This window comes from Stegostoma tigrinum, chromosome 36 (assembly GCF_030684315.1).
Source record: "Stegostoma tigrinum isolate sSteTig4 chromosome 36, sSteTig4.hap1, whole genome shotgun sequence".
Lineage (NCBI taxonomy): Eukaryota > Metazoa > Chordata > Chondrichthyes > Orectolobiformes > Stegostomatidae > Stegostoma > Stegostoma tigrinum.
Genome location: NC_081389.1, coordinates 5,756,312 through 5,773,659, shown reverse-complemented (window position 1 = coordinate 5,773,659; position 17,348 = coordinate 5,756,312). Strand labels below are relative to the sequence as shown.

Below are 17,348 nucleotides of genomic sequence, written 5' to 3'. Positions count from 1 at the left end.
TGTTCCTTTTTATATTTTAGACAATATTAAACACACAGAAGACAAGTGTACCGGGAGACCAGATAACAGTGCCTGGAGCCAATGTGAAGATATCCTTTTAAATCCCTCAAACTTTCTAATACCATTTAGATCCCTTGTAATAGCAGTACTCTTGTCTGTGAGTCAGAAGGTGTGTGTTGAAGTTGCACGTGAGGGGCATGAGTGCTGTATCTCAGCTGACGCTTGATGAAGTGAGTGAGGAGAAAACTGTTCGATGGAGTTCCATATGTGAAATGTGAGGTCATCCACGTTGGCTCTTGGGAGGATAGATCAGCATGTCCTCTAAAGGCCGAGGAACTGGGGACTGTCAGCAGTCGACCAATTTAGGTGTCAGATACAGAAGTCATTAAAAGCTTCTAAGCAGATAGGAAAAAAAAGTTCAGAGCGCTAATGGAATCTTGCTTTTATCTCAAGGATTCTGCTGTGGTGTGACATTATTTTTCAGCTGTGAGTGAGATATTGCTCTCAGCTCTGGCAGGATATGATACTATAATGGAAGTGTTACAGCAGGAGTTCACTAGATTTAGATAATTTTCATCAACTTGTTCAGACATTTTGTGACAAACCTCTGGAGCTGATAAAACTTGAATGTAAGCATTCTTGCCCAGGGATATGGACACTGCCTACCAGTATGTCATAAGAGTGCTTTTCTGGCCTAAAAGTTGAGGACTGGTTGGTAAGACTAGCTGCTGCAGAGCTGCTACCTCTACCTTGAACAAGGAGCTTGTCTGACCCCCTGGAGTGGATGTAAAAGTTCTTCTGCCATTATTCAGGGAGGAACAGCACTTCATACATTCCATTGTCTACAGAGTGCTTTGGGGGACTGTGCCAGTTGTCCAAAGGAATGACAAGTGCAAATATTATTTTCTTTTCAGTAGACAGATATTTACATTTACCCAAATTGTCTCTGTACCAATTGCTAAAAGCTTCACGTGTTGTTTGGTGGAGCAAGTAATTCAATGAAACCATTTCTTTCCTTAATCTTGATGACACATTGAGCTAACACGAAACCTCCAAATGGCTGAACTTCGCAAACTGAGGCGACAGTTCATCAGCTACACCAAGATGCACCCGACGGAGAATATTGGACAGATAGCAAACATGTTTGTGCAGTACATTAACCGGAGCCTCCACTAACATGCAACCGAATGTAGCAAATTGTGGCTTGGATTTCTTTAATAATAATAATAATAATAATAATAATAATAATAATAATAAAGTATTTTTAGACCAAGATCATTTTCTTCTTTGCCTGTCCAGCTGAAAGTATTGATGCTTAAAACAGGACATTTAATGTAACGACTGTGATGGAGCAACTTAATTGAGGATGATGAAATAAAAACAGAATGCTGGAGAAACTCAGCATCAATGGAGAGACAAACAGTTAACATTTTGAGTCTGATATGACTATAACACCATTGGACGTAGGACCGAAAGTAGGCTGTTCAGTCTATTGAGTGTGCTCTGCTAATCAGAGCATGGCTAATCTGGTAATCCTCAACTCCATTTTTCACAATAACTCATTATTACTGATTTAAAAGTTTGTCCATCTCAGCCTTGAATATACTTAATGACGCAGCCTTCACACCTCTCTGTGGTAAAGAATTCCACAGAGAACAAATTTCCTCATTTCTGTCTTACATGGATGACATCTTTTTCTGAGGTTCAGTCCAATAAGCATGGCTATTTAAACAGAGCTTTCCAATTAATCCCACTCTCTGTTCAGCCCTGGAAACTATCCCTTATCCAGCATGTGTTCAAGTTCCTTTTAAAATTCTCTATTAAATCTGCTTTCAGCATTATTCCAGATGATAAACCGATTGGCAAAAAAACCCCTCTATTTTTGCCTTTTTTTTTTCCAACAATTATCTTAAACCTGGATTCTCTGGTTACCATTCGTCCTGCCAATCAGATCAGGTTCACCCAATGCATTCTATCAAACTTCTCAATTAGAAGCAGAGTGGTACAGCACAGAAGGAGCCTCAGATGTCCCCTAAGAATCTTGTATGTTTCAACAAGTTCATCTTTCATTATCCTAAGCTCCAGTGAGTACAAACCCAATTCTCCTCAAAGATCAAAGACAGATGAATTTAGAGTATGGATTAGTGCATGTAACTATGAAGTTGAACCTATAATAGAGACTTGGTTGTGCGACAGGCAAGACTGGCAGCTTAATGTTCCAGGATTTAAATGTTTCAGGCAAGGTAGAGAGGGATATAAAACGTGTGGGTGTGTTACATTACTGATTAGGGAGAATGACAACTGTACTGAAGGACGACATCTTGGAGGGCTCATCCAGTGAAACTATATGAATAGACCTCAAGAACAGGAAGGGCACAATCATTTAGGGGTTTTACTACAGGTCTCTGACAGCTAGATATAGAGGAGCAGATGTGTGGACAGATTATGGAAAAATGTAAAAACAACATGGTTGCTGTGCAGGGTGATTTTCATGTCCCATATATTGACTGGAGTTCCCTTAATGCCAACAGCTTAGATGGGAGGGGAATTTGTTAGACATATCCAGGAGAGTTTTTTGAAACTATATACAAATAGTCTAACTCAAGGGAAGGGCCATACTAGACCTGATATTGGGGAATGAGCCTGGTTAGGTGATTGAAGTTTCAGCACAGAGACATTTCAAAAACAGTGACCATAATTCCATTAGTTTAAAGTTACTCACAGATAAGGATAAAGATAGTTCTCGTGTAAAAATACTGAATTGGTGGGAGACAAATTATGGTAATATTAGGCAGGAACTGGAGAATGTAGACTGGGAGTGGCTGTTTAAGGGTAAATTCTTACCTGTCATGCAGGGTGCTTTTAAAGGCCACTTAAGAGTTCAGGACCATCAGGTTTCTGAAAATGAAGAATAAGGATGGCAACTTAGGTGAAATTGTAAGCTTAGTCAGAAAGTATAAGGAAGCATACATAAGGTTTAGGAAACTGAAAACAGACACCCTTAGAGGAATTCATAAATAGAATCCCTACAGTGTGGAAGCAGGCCATTTGAGTCCACACCACCCCTCTGAAGAGCATCCCACCTGCACCCCTACCCTCTCCCTACAACCCTACATTTCCCATGGCTAATCCACCTAGCAACACATCCCTGAATACTATAGCCAATTTAGCATGACCAATCCACCTATTCTGCACATCTTCGGACTGTGGGAGGAATCCAGAGCACCTGGAGGAAACCCAGGGAGAACATGCAAACTCCACACAGACAGACACCTGAGGCTGGAATCAAACCTGGGTCCCTAGCACTGCGAGGCGGCAACGCTAACCACTGAACCACAGTACCATTTAAAAAAAGGAAAGAACTTAAACAAGGAATTAAGAGGGCTAAATTAGACCATGAAATAACCTTGGCAAACAGAATTAAGGAAAATCCCAAGGGGCAGGAGGGTAGCTAGGGAAAGGGTAAGTGCACTCAAAGCACAAAGGAGGGAATTTATGCCTGGAGCTGAAGGAGGTGGGTGAGGTCCTTAACAAATACTTTGAATGGGGAGGACATGGTGCAATGTGAGTCCAAAGAGGAGTATGTTGATATTCTAGGGCCTGTTGATATAAAAAAGATGTTGGGTGTTCCAAAAAGGATTAAGGTATACAAGTTCCCTAGGTCTGTCCCAGATTACTGTGGGAGGAAATTGCTGGGACCTTGTACAAAACTTTTGCATCCTCTTTAGTCACAGAGGACTGGAGAATAGCCAGTGTTGTTCATTTTTTAAAAAGGGCAACAGGGATAATCTGGGAAATTGTAGGCTGGTGAGCCTTGCATCAGTGGTTGGGAAATTACTGGAGAAGGTTCTTAGGAACAGGGTTTATTAACATTTCGATAAAACATGGACTTATTAGCAATAGGCAGCATGGCTTTGTGTGGAGTAAGTCATGTCTCACAAACTCGATTGATTTTTGATAAAGATGATTGATGAGGGCAGGGTGGTAGATGTCTATACGGACTTTAGTGGGGCCTTTGATATGGTAGGATAATTCTGAAGTTAAGTCACAAAGGATTTGCAGTGAGCTGGTAAAAATTGTTACAGACCTGATCACAGCAGGCAGAGAGTAGTGGTGGAAGAGATAACAAAGTGTGGGGCTGGATGAACACAGCAGGCCGAGCAGCATCTTAGGAGCACAAAAGCTGACGTTTCAGGCCTAGACTTGCTTTTCTGAGTGGAGACCTGTGACCAGTGGTGTTCAACAGGGGTCAGTGCTGGGACCCCTGTTTGTAATATATATATATGGTTAAATGATTTGGGGAACATAGGTGACCAGATTAGTAAGTTTGTGGGTGGCAAAAGTTTGGACGAGCTGTGGATAGTGAAGAGGATTTAGCAGAATATAGATAGGCTGGAGACTTGGTCACAGAAATGGCAGATGGCATTTAATTTGGGCAAACGCATTTTGAAAGTTCTAATATAGGAGGAAAGTATACAGTAAATGACAGAATCATTAGAAGTATTGACATACAGAAGGATACAGCTTCACAGATCCACAGATCCCTGAATGTATGACACAAGTGGATAAGATGGGCAACAGGGCATATAGCATGCTTGCCTTAATTGGTTGGAAATAGAGTATAAAATCTGGCATGTCGTGTTATAGCTGTATAGCATTTTAGTTAGGCCACATTGAAATGTTGCATACAGTTCTGGTCACCACACTAGGATGTGAAGGCTTCAGAGAGAGTACAAAAGTGATCTACCAGGATTTTGTCCGACTTGAAAGGATGAGGAGAGATTTGAGAAACTCGGTTTGTTTCGCATCGCATTTTGGAGGCTGAAGAGGCAACCTGATTGAGGTCTACAACATTATGAGAGGAATGGATAGTTGGTATCTTTTTCTCAGGGTACAATTGTCAATTACTGGGGGGGAAAGGCTAATAGGGGAAAAGTTTAAAGATGTGAGAGGCACGTTTTTGTACACAGAGTTTGTTGTATGGGGAGTGATTGAAGATTCTGGGTCTGCCCTCAGAGTTTAGAAGGATGAGGAGAGAATCTCATTGAAATTAAATACAGAGAGGCCTGGATAAAGTAGATGTGGAGAAGATGCTGCCATTAGACTAGCTCTCAGGGCAGAGCCTCAGAGTGAAAGACAACCCTTCAGAACTGAGATTAGGAGTTATTTCTTAGCCATAGAGTTTTTAATCTGTGGAACTCATTGCTGCAGGGGGCTGTGTAGGTCAGTTCACTGAGAGCGTTTAAGATGAAGATAGGCAAGCTCTTGATTAGTGAGGGATCAGGGGTTATGGGGAGTAGGCAGGAAAATGATGTTAAGAATGATACCAGCCATGATCAAATAAACAAATATTTCACATCAATATTTACTGTGGAGAGGGATGTGGAAACTAGGGAAGTTGGGGAAATGAATAGTCATATCTTGATAAGAGTTCATATGACAAAAGAGGAGATGCTGGAGGTCTTGAAACACAAAGGTACCTAAATCCCTGGAACCTGATCAGGTCTTTCCCAGAACTTTGTGAAAAGCTAGGGAAGAGATTGCTGGCCCCCCTGTCGAGATAGATGTATCATCAACAGCTGTGGGCGAAGTGCCCGAATGCTGGTGGTTGGCTAACGTGGTGCCATTATTTAAGAAAGCTTTAAGGAAAAACCAAGGAACTATAGACCAGTTAGCCTGACATCAGTGGTGCGTAAGTTGTTGCAGGAGAATGTGAGGGTCAGGATTTACATGCATTTGGAAAGGTAAGGACTGATTGGGGAAACATGGCTTTCTGGCTGCTTGCTAACTTGATGAGTTTTTTGAAGAGGTGACAAAGAAGATTGATGAAGGCAGAATGGTAGATGTGGTCTACATGGACTTCAGCAAAGTGTTTGACAAGGTTCCACATCGTAGACTGTTTGGTAAGATTAGATCACATGGGATCCAAGGGGAGCTAGTCAATTGGATACAAAATTAGCTTGAAGGTAGGAGACAGAGGGTGGTGGTAGAGGGTTGCTTTTTGGACTGGAGGCCTGTGACCAGTGATGTGCCACAAGGATTTGTGCTGGGTCCACTGCTTTTTGTCATTTATATAACCAATTTGGATGTAAATGTAGGAAGTATGGTTAATAAGTTTACAGATAACACCAAAATAGGTGGTGCAGTGAACAGTGAAGAAGATGATCTCAGAGTACAACAGGAACTTGATTAGATGGAGTAGCAGATGGAGTTTAATTTAGATACATATGAGGTGTTGCATTTTTGGTAAGGCAAACCAGACCAGGACTTATACAGTTAATAGTAGGGCCCTGGGGTGTGTTGCCGAATAAAGAGACCTAGGAGTTAACAGCCGAAGTCTTTCTTAGGGTAAGGGGAGTCCAAAACCAGAGGACACAGATTTAAGACGATGTCAGTTTGGTGCAGACAAGTTGGACTGAAGCTCTGTTTCTCTGCTATATGACTGAGTGGTGGAGCAGACTTGATGGGCTGTCGGAGGTGGTGGAGGCTGATGCAATAGATATGTCTAAGAGGCGTCTGGACAAATATCTGAATAGGCAGAGAATAGAGGGATACAGCTCCCATAGAGGCAAATGGTTTTAGTTTAGAAAGGTATTGTGTGTTGGTATAGTCTCAGCAGGCTGAAGGGCCTGTTCTTTTGCTGTAATGTTCTTGTTGAAATTGTTTGCATGAAATGCCTCTGGACGGATGCTGGATTTTTCAGTTTCCTTCTCCTGTGCTGCTAATGGTCTAAGTGTGAGTTTGTCTGACTGTGAATCTTTATCTATTGGTGTTTCATTTTGAACTCCAGTACCTTAGCTTTTGTGATTCTGAGACTTGGAAGCTTCTGTCTCCCACTGTCCAGCCATGTCTCCAGGGATAGTCTATTTCAGTCTTGTACTTCATCATCTTTATGTGTGACAGATATCTCAGACAGCCTGGCTCTCTTACTGGGACTGCTCGACACAATCTGATGGTTTCTTCAATCTCCATCAGTGTCACTGCTTCCTGGGACTGACAGGAATTGCGTGCGATCCAAGCCTTTCAGAAGCAGCAGAGTTTGTTTGGGAGTTTGTGTTTTCCCTCACGTTTTCAGAGGTAATTATCCCAGGATAGAATTTAGCTGAAACCACAGCAGTTGTTTAAAATCTCACCCAATGTGGGAGAGAAAATAAATAGCTTATGAAATTTTTTCTCTGCTTTTCTGAAATTCTTTGAAAAGAATTCTGGTTAAAAGAGGAATTCTTGCCAATCTTTTTCATCCTGAATCCATGACAGACAGCTTTTTATACTGAATTTTTTATTCAAGTCCTTGTTAGTCATCCCTTGTGAATGTGAAATGTGGCATTCTGTGCAACAGGAGTGAGGCCATTTGGCTTCATGGGTTCGTGCTGGCTCTGAAGGTGCTGCTCAATCAGTTTCTCCTTCCCACCCTATCCTTTTCCTTAGGGATTTTTCCTTTGAGTCTATCCTATCCCCCTTAAAAGTCATTTTTGAAGCTGTTCCACTCCAAGAACATGAGATAGGAGTAGGGGCAGACCATTCAGCTCATTGATAACGCCACCCACCAAAGTCACTCCACCATTCAATATGATCAAGGCTCATCCTGGGGCTTCAACTTAATCATCATCTCATGCATTCCCCATTTTCTTCGATTTGCCAAGAGACCAAAAATCTCCCTGTTCCGGACTTAAATATGTAAGCGATGCTGGAGCATCCATAACTTTCTGGAGTACAGAATTCCAAGGATTCTCAACCCTTTGGGTGAAGTACCTGCTCCTCATCTCAATCCTAAATGGTCAGTTCCTTGTCATGAACACATGGTCCCAGGTTTTCAATTCTCTGAAAAGCAGAAACAGTCTCTTTAGCTTCAACCCTGAGCGACTCCTTCTGAATCTTGTACGATGTGAAGGCTATGTTTATTGTAGGTGGTGGTTCAGTTGTACAAGACCAATCTGGAAACTTTGGCTTGTAGCTGAGCATTGCTGTTACTGGGACATATTTCAGTCCCATTACTGTCTATGCTCAGGTGAGGAGTGGCTGTCACATACCAGGATCAGGAGGTATCTGGGATGCAGGTTAAATTTCACATTCCCCACTCTTCCCACCACAGCAAGGGTCTGAACCAGGAAAGAAGAACAGAGGTTGCAGGACTACACCATCACCCTACTCCCTTCATTCCAATCCTGTTACTCACTCCATTCACGTCACAAACTCTCTTCTCTGCTCTACTCCCATCCGTTCCTTGTACATCACTGCCTCTACCCCACAGCATAAAACACAACTATTTTTACCAGTTACCAAGTTCAGTATTAATACCTTATCAATACTGGATTTTACTAAGATCTGTAAACCATGTTTATTATCAAATTAAAACTTATTCAATGAAGATTTAATATTTGGTTAAAATGCACAGCTTGTAATATATAATGTCTAAGTGCTTAAACCTATAAGTATCCCAAAACGCACATACACTCTTCAGGAACAGAGAAAAACAGAACTGATTTCTCTGCAGAGATTGGTTTTCTGAAAAAGTAACTTTGCCAGTGAGTTTTTTTAAAAGTCAAAATGATAAAGCATTAGACGATAACGCTCATAGTCTCCCAGCCCCATACAGCTTGCTTCTACCTCCTTTTCAAAATCCTCAAACAGAACTCATTGTTTCTGCCTGCTCCTGCCCTACAGAACCTGTCCATTCCTACCTCAACTTAATTCTTTCTCCCCTTATCCAGTCCCTTCCCACTTATGTCAATGATTCCTCTGATGCTTTACATCAGTTACAGAATTTTCAGTTTGCGAGCTCCAGCTGACTATTGTTTACCATGAATGTGCAATCCCTTTACATGTCCATCCCCCCATCAGGATGGTCTCAGGGCTCTCCACTTCTTCCTGGAACAAAGGCCTGAACTGTCCCCATCCATCACCACCCTTCCTCTGCCTGGCTGAGCTCATCCTCACCCTGAACAAATTTTCTTTAATTTCTCTCACTTTCTTCAAGTCAAAGGGCTATGGGTACCTGCACTTTTTATCTTTATTCATTCAGGGCATGAGGCATCGCTGGCCAGGCAGCATTTATTGCCCATCCATTATTGCCCAGAGGGCACTTAATAGTCAACCACTTTGCTGTGGGTCTGGAGTCACATGTAGGCCAGACCAGGCAGTTTCCTTCCCTAAAGGACATTAGTGAACCAGAGAGGATTTTCTGACAATCAACAATCGAATCACGGTTATCATTAGTTTCTTAATTCCAGATATTTATTCAACTGAAATTTCGCCATCTGCCATGGCAGGATTCAAACATGGGTCCCCAGAATGTTGTCTGGTCCAGCAATAATACCACTAGGCCATCGCCTCCCCTTACAGCATGGGCCCCAGTTCTACTTGTCTCTTTGAGGGCATGTGCTACATTCTTTAATCCACTCCTACTCTGGCCTTCACCCACAACTCTTTCACCAAAATATCAATGATACCATCAGGGCCGCTTCTCTCTCTTGTCCGAAATTGGAAAAGTTGATCAATTTTGCTTCCAATTTTCATCCCATTGTCATCTTCACCTGGTCCATCTCCGATTCCTCCCTTCCCTTCTCAACACCTGTTTCCAATGCTGGCCACCAGTACCCCTAGAAACCCACCGATTTCCACAGCCACCTAGAATATACACCCTGCTTCCTGTGAAGACACTATTCCATCCTCCCAGTTCCTCAGTCTCCATTGCATCTGTTCACATGATGCCAAATTCAACAAGGGAGCCTCCAAAATGTCCCCTTTCTTCCTCAACTAAGGATTTCTCAGCACCATGGCTGACAGGACCCTCAGTCAGGTCCAAACCATCTCCTGTACTTCAGCCCTCTCCCTGTCACTTCCCTCCCGTAACAGGTGATAGGATTCCCCTTGGTCTTACCTCCCACCTCAGCAGCATCCACATCCAGAGGATCATTAGCCACTATTCCCGCCACCTCCAGTGGGATACCACCACCAGACACATATTGCCCTCCCGTGTTAGCCTTCTGCAAGGACTACTTCTTGGACACCCTGGTTCACTCTTCCCTCGCTCCCAGCACCCCCACAGCCCCAAAGCACTTTTCCCTGCAACTGCAGAAGGTGTAACACCTGCCCATTTGCTTCCTCCCTCCTCACCAACCAAGGCCCCAAACATACCTTCCAGGTGAAGTAGCAATTTATCTGCACTTCACTCAATCTACGAAGAACAAAGAAAATTACAGTATAGGAGCAGGCTCTTCGGCCCTCCAAGCCTGCACCGACATGCTCCCCATCACAACTAAAACCCCCCACCCTTCCATGGACTGTATCCCTCTATTCCTGTCCTATTCATGTATTTGTCAAGACGTCCTTTAAAAGTCACTATGGTATCTGCTTCCACTACCTCCAGCAGCAAGTTCCAGGCACCCACCATGCTCTGTGTAAAAAAAACTTGCCTCGTACATCACCTTTAAACCTTGCCCCTCGCACCTTAAACACATGGCCGCTGGTAACTGACTCTTCTACCCTGGGAAGAATCTTCTGACTATCTACTCTGTCCATGCCCTTCATAATCTTGTAGAGCTCTATCAGGTCGCCCCTCAACTTCCGTCATAGCAGTGAGAACAACCCAAGTTTCTGCAACCTCTACTCATAGTTAATGCCCACTATACCAGGCAACATCCTGGTAAATCTTTTCTGTACCCTCTCCCAAGCCATCAAATCCTTCTTGTAGTGTGGTGACCATAATTGGATACAACATTCCAAATATGGACGAACTAAGGTTTTATAAAGCTGCCAACTTTTAAACTCAGTGCCGCGGCCGATGAAGGCGAGCATGCTATATGCCTTGTTGACTACCTTCTCCACCTGTGTTGTCCCTTTCAGTGACCTGTGTACCTGTACAGCCAGACCCCTCTGCCTATCAGTACTCTTAAGTGTTCTGCCATTTACTGTATAAAGTTTATCTAGTTTACTGCTTTCACTGCTCACAGCGTTGTCTCCTCTACAATGGGGAAATGAAGCATAGACTGGGTGACTGATTTGCAGAACACCCACGTTCTGTCTGAAGAAAAGACCCTGAGCTACCAACTGCCTTTTGCTTTGACACACCACCATGTTCCCTTGCCAATGTCTCTGTCTCAGGCTTGCTGCGGCGTTCCTGCAAAGCTCTTTTCCACTTGGGAACTCTACAGCCTTCTGGACTCAATATCAAGGTCAGCAATTTTAGGGCTTGAAGCATCTTCTCCCATGTCCTTACCCTACCCCCACACACCAGGCCTTATTATAACATGGTCTGCTACTACACACAACCTATTGTTAGCCACTAATTGTTGCCATTACTAGCTATTCATTCTCCCAGCCAGATTGTTATCTATTCCCGTCTGACTGTTCTTCTCTCTCTTTGGGCTCTACCTCCACTTATTGCTTACTCCTTAGCCCCTCCCCCACCCTACCTTCTGCATACAAACCAACTTATTCATAGTTACCATCAGTTCTGAGGAAGGCTCACTGGACTCAAAATGTTAACTTTGATTTCTCTCCATAGATGCTGCCAGGCCTGCTGAGATTTTCCAGTAATTTATGCTTTTGTTTCTGATTCCCAGCATCTGCAGTTCTTTCATTCTTATAAAGCATTAGGTGGTTGGAAGCCTGTTACAATGATGTTGTAGTGTGTGATCAAGTTAATGAGAGACATTAATCTTCAGAGTCTTGCAGAACTAGCTTGTTCAGGAAATACAATCTTAAGACATTATTTCAAGTCACTCTTTCAAAAGAACAAGTAAGTTTCGCCTTGAGATGAAGTTGAGGGTTTTATTTTCAGGAATGGGAGGGATCAGCTAGACAGCTTGTTCAGAGCAAGCTTTCCTCCAACTCAGTTTGTTCCTTGTAGGCTTCAACTGAATATGAGCATGTTACCAAGCCCAGCCCAATAGGAGCTTTGGCAAAATAAGCAGTTATCATTACTCAATCAGACTTCTAGCATTGTCACTGAAAACCTCCAATGACCACAGTGAACTTTCAATGACCTCTTTCAAAGAAACCAATTCAGGTATGTGCTCAAAATTTGAGACAGGTTCCTGTTTCCACAGCCTTCAAAACATGTATTTAATATTGTTAGAAGGATATGTAAAAAGCATTTAATCCAATTAAAACCAATCAGTTGACTTAAAACAAAGTGATTTGTCAAAGAATCAGTACCCTTTCTCTTGTGCAGTAAAAACTGTTTTTCCCTTCAGCATTCTTGCATTTGCCCTGATGAGTTATGTCAAAAAGCTTTAGCAGCACAGATCTTTCTTCCAGCAATACACAACTTCAGTCTAGAACAGAACTATTATAATATGCAGATGTCTTCAGATTTATAAATGGTGGGGAGATGGGAGGGAGTATCAAAGAACCTTGGAACTGGTAGGGGTAAGTCTGCTAACTATCGACAACAAACTGCACTGATGTGACATACAAACATAGCATATTGTTGCAAGCCCTTGTGTTATTGACCAGTTTCAAAAATGCTTTAACACAAAGCATACTTTTGAATAGTTGTCAATTTTGACAGATAGAACCTTAATATGTTGCAGCTCAGAAGGGTCTGTTCTCCTATCGTGGCTGTTCTGACTGTTTAAGAAAACTTCAAATTTAGTCCAGCTGCTCAGTGGTTACTTGCAAATTCCTCCCCATGTGTAAATACCTATTGAAGGTTACACAGGAACCACTGGTCATTCATCCCCTCTAACCTGATCCGTCATTCAATTAGATCAAAGCTGATCTGTGACTTAACTACATAACCCTTCCTTTGGCCCATACCCCTCAATACCTTTGCTCATAAAAGAAACATCCATCTCAGATTTAAAATGACTGATCTGGCATCAACTGCCATTTGTGGAAGAGAATTCCAAACATCTACCACCCTTTGTATGTAGAAGTGCTTCTTAACATCTCTCCAGAATGTCTGGCCCTCCCTCTCACACTATACCCCTTGTTCTAGAATCTCCAACCATGGGAAATAGTTTATCTAATCCCATATTTTCCTCTTAATATCTAGAAAACTTCAATCCAGTCATCCCTTAATTTCTAAGTTCTAGAGAAAACAGGCCTAATTTGTATAATTTGTCCTCTTAACAACTCCTGAAGTCCAGGCATCATTCTTGTAAACCTCCACTGCACTCCTATGGAGGCCAATATATCCTTCCTAAGGTGTAGTGTCCAGATCTATTCTCAGTACTCAAAATTGGGTCTAACAGGACTTTATGTAACTACAACTTCTGCATCCTTCTACCCCAGCCCACTAGATACAAAGGCCAACATTCCAATAGCCGCCTTAATTATTTTCTGCACCTGTTTGTGGCATTTTAAAGATCTATGCACCCGAATCCCAAGCCTCTTTGGACCTTCACTGTATTTAACTTCATACCATCTAGAAACTGTCCTTTTCCGGTCCAAAATGGATAATGTCATACTTGCTTATGTTGAAATCCATTCGCTACATTTTTGCCGATTCACCTAGTCTATCAATGTCCCTTTGTGATAGTGCACAATCGTCTACACAGACTAGAATGCCATCTGATTTTGTGTCAACAGCAAATTAGGATATATGATTTTCTATGCCACATTCTAAGTTATTACTAAATAATGCGAATAGTATTTCTTGATGTTAATAAAAATTCTTATGAATTTTGATTTCATCGCTATTTTAGATACTCAGTTACAGAACTTAATAAACTTTTGTGTGAAAAAAGCCTCTGATTCTTTCACAAATCATTTAAATCCATGGCTCTTAGTAACTGATCCATTCACCAGAGGAAACGTATTCTCCCTGCTTCTTTTAATAAAACCCCTCACCATATTGAATACCTTGACTGGGTCTCACCTTGCGCTCCTCTGCTCGTAAAATCCGTACAGTGTGGAAGCAGACCATTTGGCCCACCGGGTTCACACTGACTCCCCCCCCCCCCCAACCAACCAAACAACATCCCACCTAGACCCAAACCTCTACCCAAGAACCGTAACCCTGCATTTACCATGGCTAAATCCATCCAGGCTACACCATCCCTGGACTGTAGGAGGAGACAAAAGCACCCAAGAGGAAACCCATGCAGACACAGAGGGAATGTGCAAACTCCACAAAGACAGATGCCCGAGGATGAAATCGAACCTGGGTCCCTATGCTGTGAGGCAGCTGTGCTAACCACTGAGTCACTGTAAAAGAGAACAGTCCCAGCAGATGCAATGGGGATACCAACCCCCTGCAAGTTCCCCTCCAAGTCACTCACCATCCTGATGTAGAATCACATTACTGTTTCTTCAGTGTTGCTGGGTCAAAAGTGTGGAATTCCCTCTCTGAGAGCAGTGTGGGTGTCCTTGCACCTGAAAGGCTGCAGTGATTCAAAAAGGCTGCACAGAAACTGCTTCTCTAGTCAGCGATGCTCGTATCCCATGAACAAACAAAAAAAATTGCTTCATGCTGTTCCCTCTAAATTGCACTACTTTGCACTTACCTGCATTAAACTGCATCTGCCATCTCTCTGTCAATAACCGTCTGCGTGTCTCATCCTGAAATCTCATACTATGCTGCTAACTGTTGCTACATTGCCAAGTGTTTCCTTTTTAATAACATCTACAAACTTCAAGACTGTATTGCCTGTGTGCAAGGGGACACAATGACCTAGTAGTGTTATCCCTGGACTTTTAATCCAGGGACCCAGATAATGTTCTGGGGACCCAGGTTCAATTCCTGCCATGACAGATGGTAGAATTTGAATTCAATAGATATCTGGAATTAAGAGTCTAATGATGACTGTGAATCCATTGTCAACTGGAAGAACCCATCTGGCTCACTAACGTTCTTTAGGGAAGGATGCTTCCATCCTTACCTGGTCTGGCCTACATGTGACTCCAGATCCGCAGCAATGTGGTCGACTCGTTACTGCCCTCTGGGCAATTAGGGATGGGCAATACATCGTGCCTGGTCAGAGATGCCCTCATCCTGTGAATGAATAAAAAAAACAAGTACCCATCATTTCTACAACTAACAAAGGCAAATGGTCCAAGTTCTAACTCCTTTATCATGCTCTGAAACATTTTTCACCACTCCAATCCACCTCACATCCTTTAGCCCAGTGCTATTCTTCAAAGTGCTTATTACTGAAAATGAATGTAGTCCTAAACAGCAACAAAACCAAACCAGCAATAAAACAATACAGTAACATTCAGCAGAGATAGTAGGAACTGCCGATGCTGGAGAATCTGAGATAACACGGTGTGAAGCTGGATGAACACAAGAAGGGTCCTGATCTGAAACGTCAGCTTTCCTGCTCCTCTGATGCTGCTTGACCTGTTGTGTTCATCCAGCTTCACACCGTGTTATCTTAGTAACATTCAGTATATTACTATTTGACATATAACAGATTGATATGCTATGCACATCAAATAAGTGTGGACATGTGTTTTAAAGCACTTTGCCAAAGTATTATTTCATGTACACGCTAGTCCATTACTTCATCTGAGCCACTTCAGCTTATGGACTTTAAGCAGGAAGAGGTGGTTGATGTTTTCATTTGTATTTAGTATTGCTGATCCAACAACATCACACCAATGTTCCCGAAGGGCCATCTCATCATTGCTGATTTTAATATGAAATGTATCAAACAAACGTTTGATTTCCTACTGATGATTTTGAATGACACCAAGTGCTGTTGGTGGTCCCAGACGGTTCAGTTTCACTCTGGATTCTGATACACTGCTGCTTTAAAATGAAATGGATTTAACTCACAAAGGAAGTAACGACCTGAATGAGTTGATGTTTTGAGTCTGCTATGACTTCTTCTGAACTAATTAGTCAGTGTTAGACTACAAATAGCTAATTAGTCCACAAACCTGTGTTGGTTCACCCTTATTAACACATACTTCTACAAGAGAGAGTTAACTTCACTGTGATAATTTTGCTTTTACATCTGGTTTTATATCTGTAATTGATCAATCCAAAAGGTTGCATTAATTATGACTTAATAAATTACAAACTCACTAAAACCCAGCAGCCAGATTCTGCAGAGTTTTTGTTTTAAATAATTCATTTGATTTTTCTGGAATCTGATCTAAAACGTTCAACTTTCTGTTTATGGTAAGTGTTCAGTTTGTTGGCCTGTGCTGCCTTCAAGTGGCTGTGATTTGACATCACACAATATCTTACACAAATGCCAACCGCGAGAGAGAGATTGGAATATCAATGAGTTTTAATGCTTGGTTGATACACATTATTCTATATATTACAGAATGGTTACAGCACAGAAGGAGGCCACTCAGGCCACCATGTCTGAGCTGACTGTCTAAAAGGAGCAATTTACCTAACACCAATCCTCTTCTATCTCCCTTTAGCCATTCACATTTGTTCTTTTTTAGGCAACACTCCGATTCCCTCTTCAATACCTTAATGATATCTTTTTCCACCCACATTCTCAGGCAGTACATTTATTATTATACCAGATGATGGTAATACTGAACAAATAGGATTTTCGAGTGAACCCTGGTTTGATATCGCATAAGTTTTACTTTTTCAATTTGGTAACTGTGTTGATAAGACACTGAACATCTACACACGAGGCTGTCAATGTACTTTAGCCAAAGAACACAAATATATTGCTCAAAGAAAAAGGAGAAAACTGCTGTAAGACAATTTGAAAAGATCTTATTGTAAACAGCAAAAAGTAAGATTCAATACTTGATCAGCTATTGATTGATAAATGAGCATACAAATTAACAGCAGAAGTAGGCCATTTAGCCCTCAAGTCTGCTCCCTCATTCAATAAGATCATGGCTGATCAATTTGTGTTTTGAATTCCACATTCCCACCTAACCCTGATTCCTGAGATAGTAAGAACTGCTGATGCTGGAGAATCTGAGATAACACAGTGTGAAGCTGGATGAACACAGCAGGCCAAGCAGCATCAGAGTAGCAGGAAAGCTTGACATTTCAGGTTGGGACCCTTCTTCAGAAACTCTGATTCCTGTTTGGTAGAGGAACAAATCTACTTCTGCTTTACAAATATTCAATAATCCCCACCTCCATCACCTTCTGGGGCAGAGGAGGTGATGAGACATGACCAATTGTCACTGGTCTCAAAACACACAGACAAAGTGGGACACGAATTTGACAACACATCCATAATAGCACACGCCAAACAGAGACATGACAGGGAATTCCTGGAGGCCTGGCATTCCAACTGGAACTCCGTCAACAAACACATTGAACTGGACCCAAAATACAAACCACTGAAGAACAAAACCAGAAGCAATATCAACCTCCCTAGCAAACTGAGGCATATAAATAAGAAGCAGAATGGAACACCAATGTTTCACTCGAGGCGCACCGATGACATTACCGAGTGGGGTGACAA

The 17,348-nt window shown here is 42.1% G+C and overlaps 1 protein-coding gene across 1 annotated transcript in view; it reads left to right on the top strand.

Moving 5' to 3' along the window:
* Positions 1 to 15,925, top strand: part of kti12 (KTI12 chromatin associated homolog) — a 60,370-nt gene extending 44,445 nt beyond the window's left edge. Inside the window, exons 8-9 of the mRNA XM_059640085.1 lie at positions 21 to 91; positions 1,035 to 15,925. Of these exons, the coding sequence (XP_059496068.1) occupies positions 21 to 91; positions 1,035 to 1,176 (213 nt within the window). The 3' untranslated portion in view covers positions 1,177 to 15,925. The remainder of the gene's footprint in view (positions 1 to 20; positions 92 to 1,034) is intronic.
* The last annotated feature ends 1,423 nt before the right edge of the window (positions 15,926 to 17,348 follow it).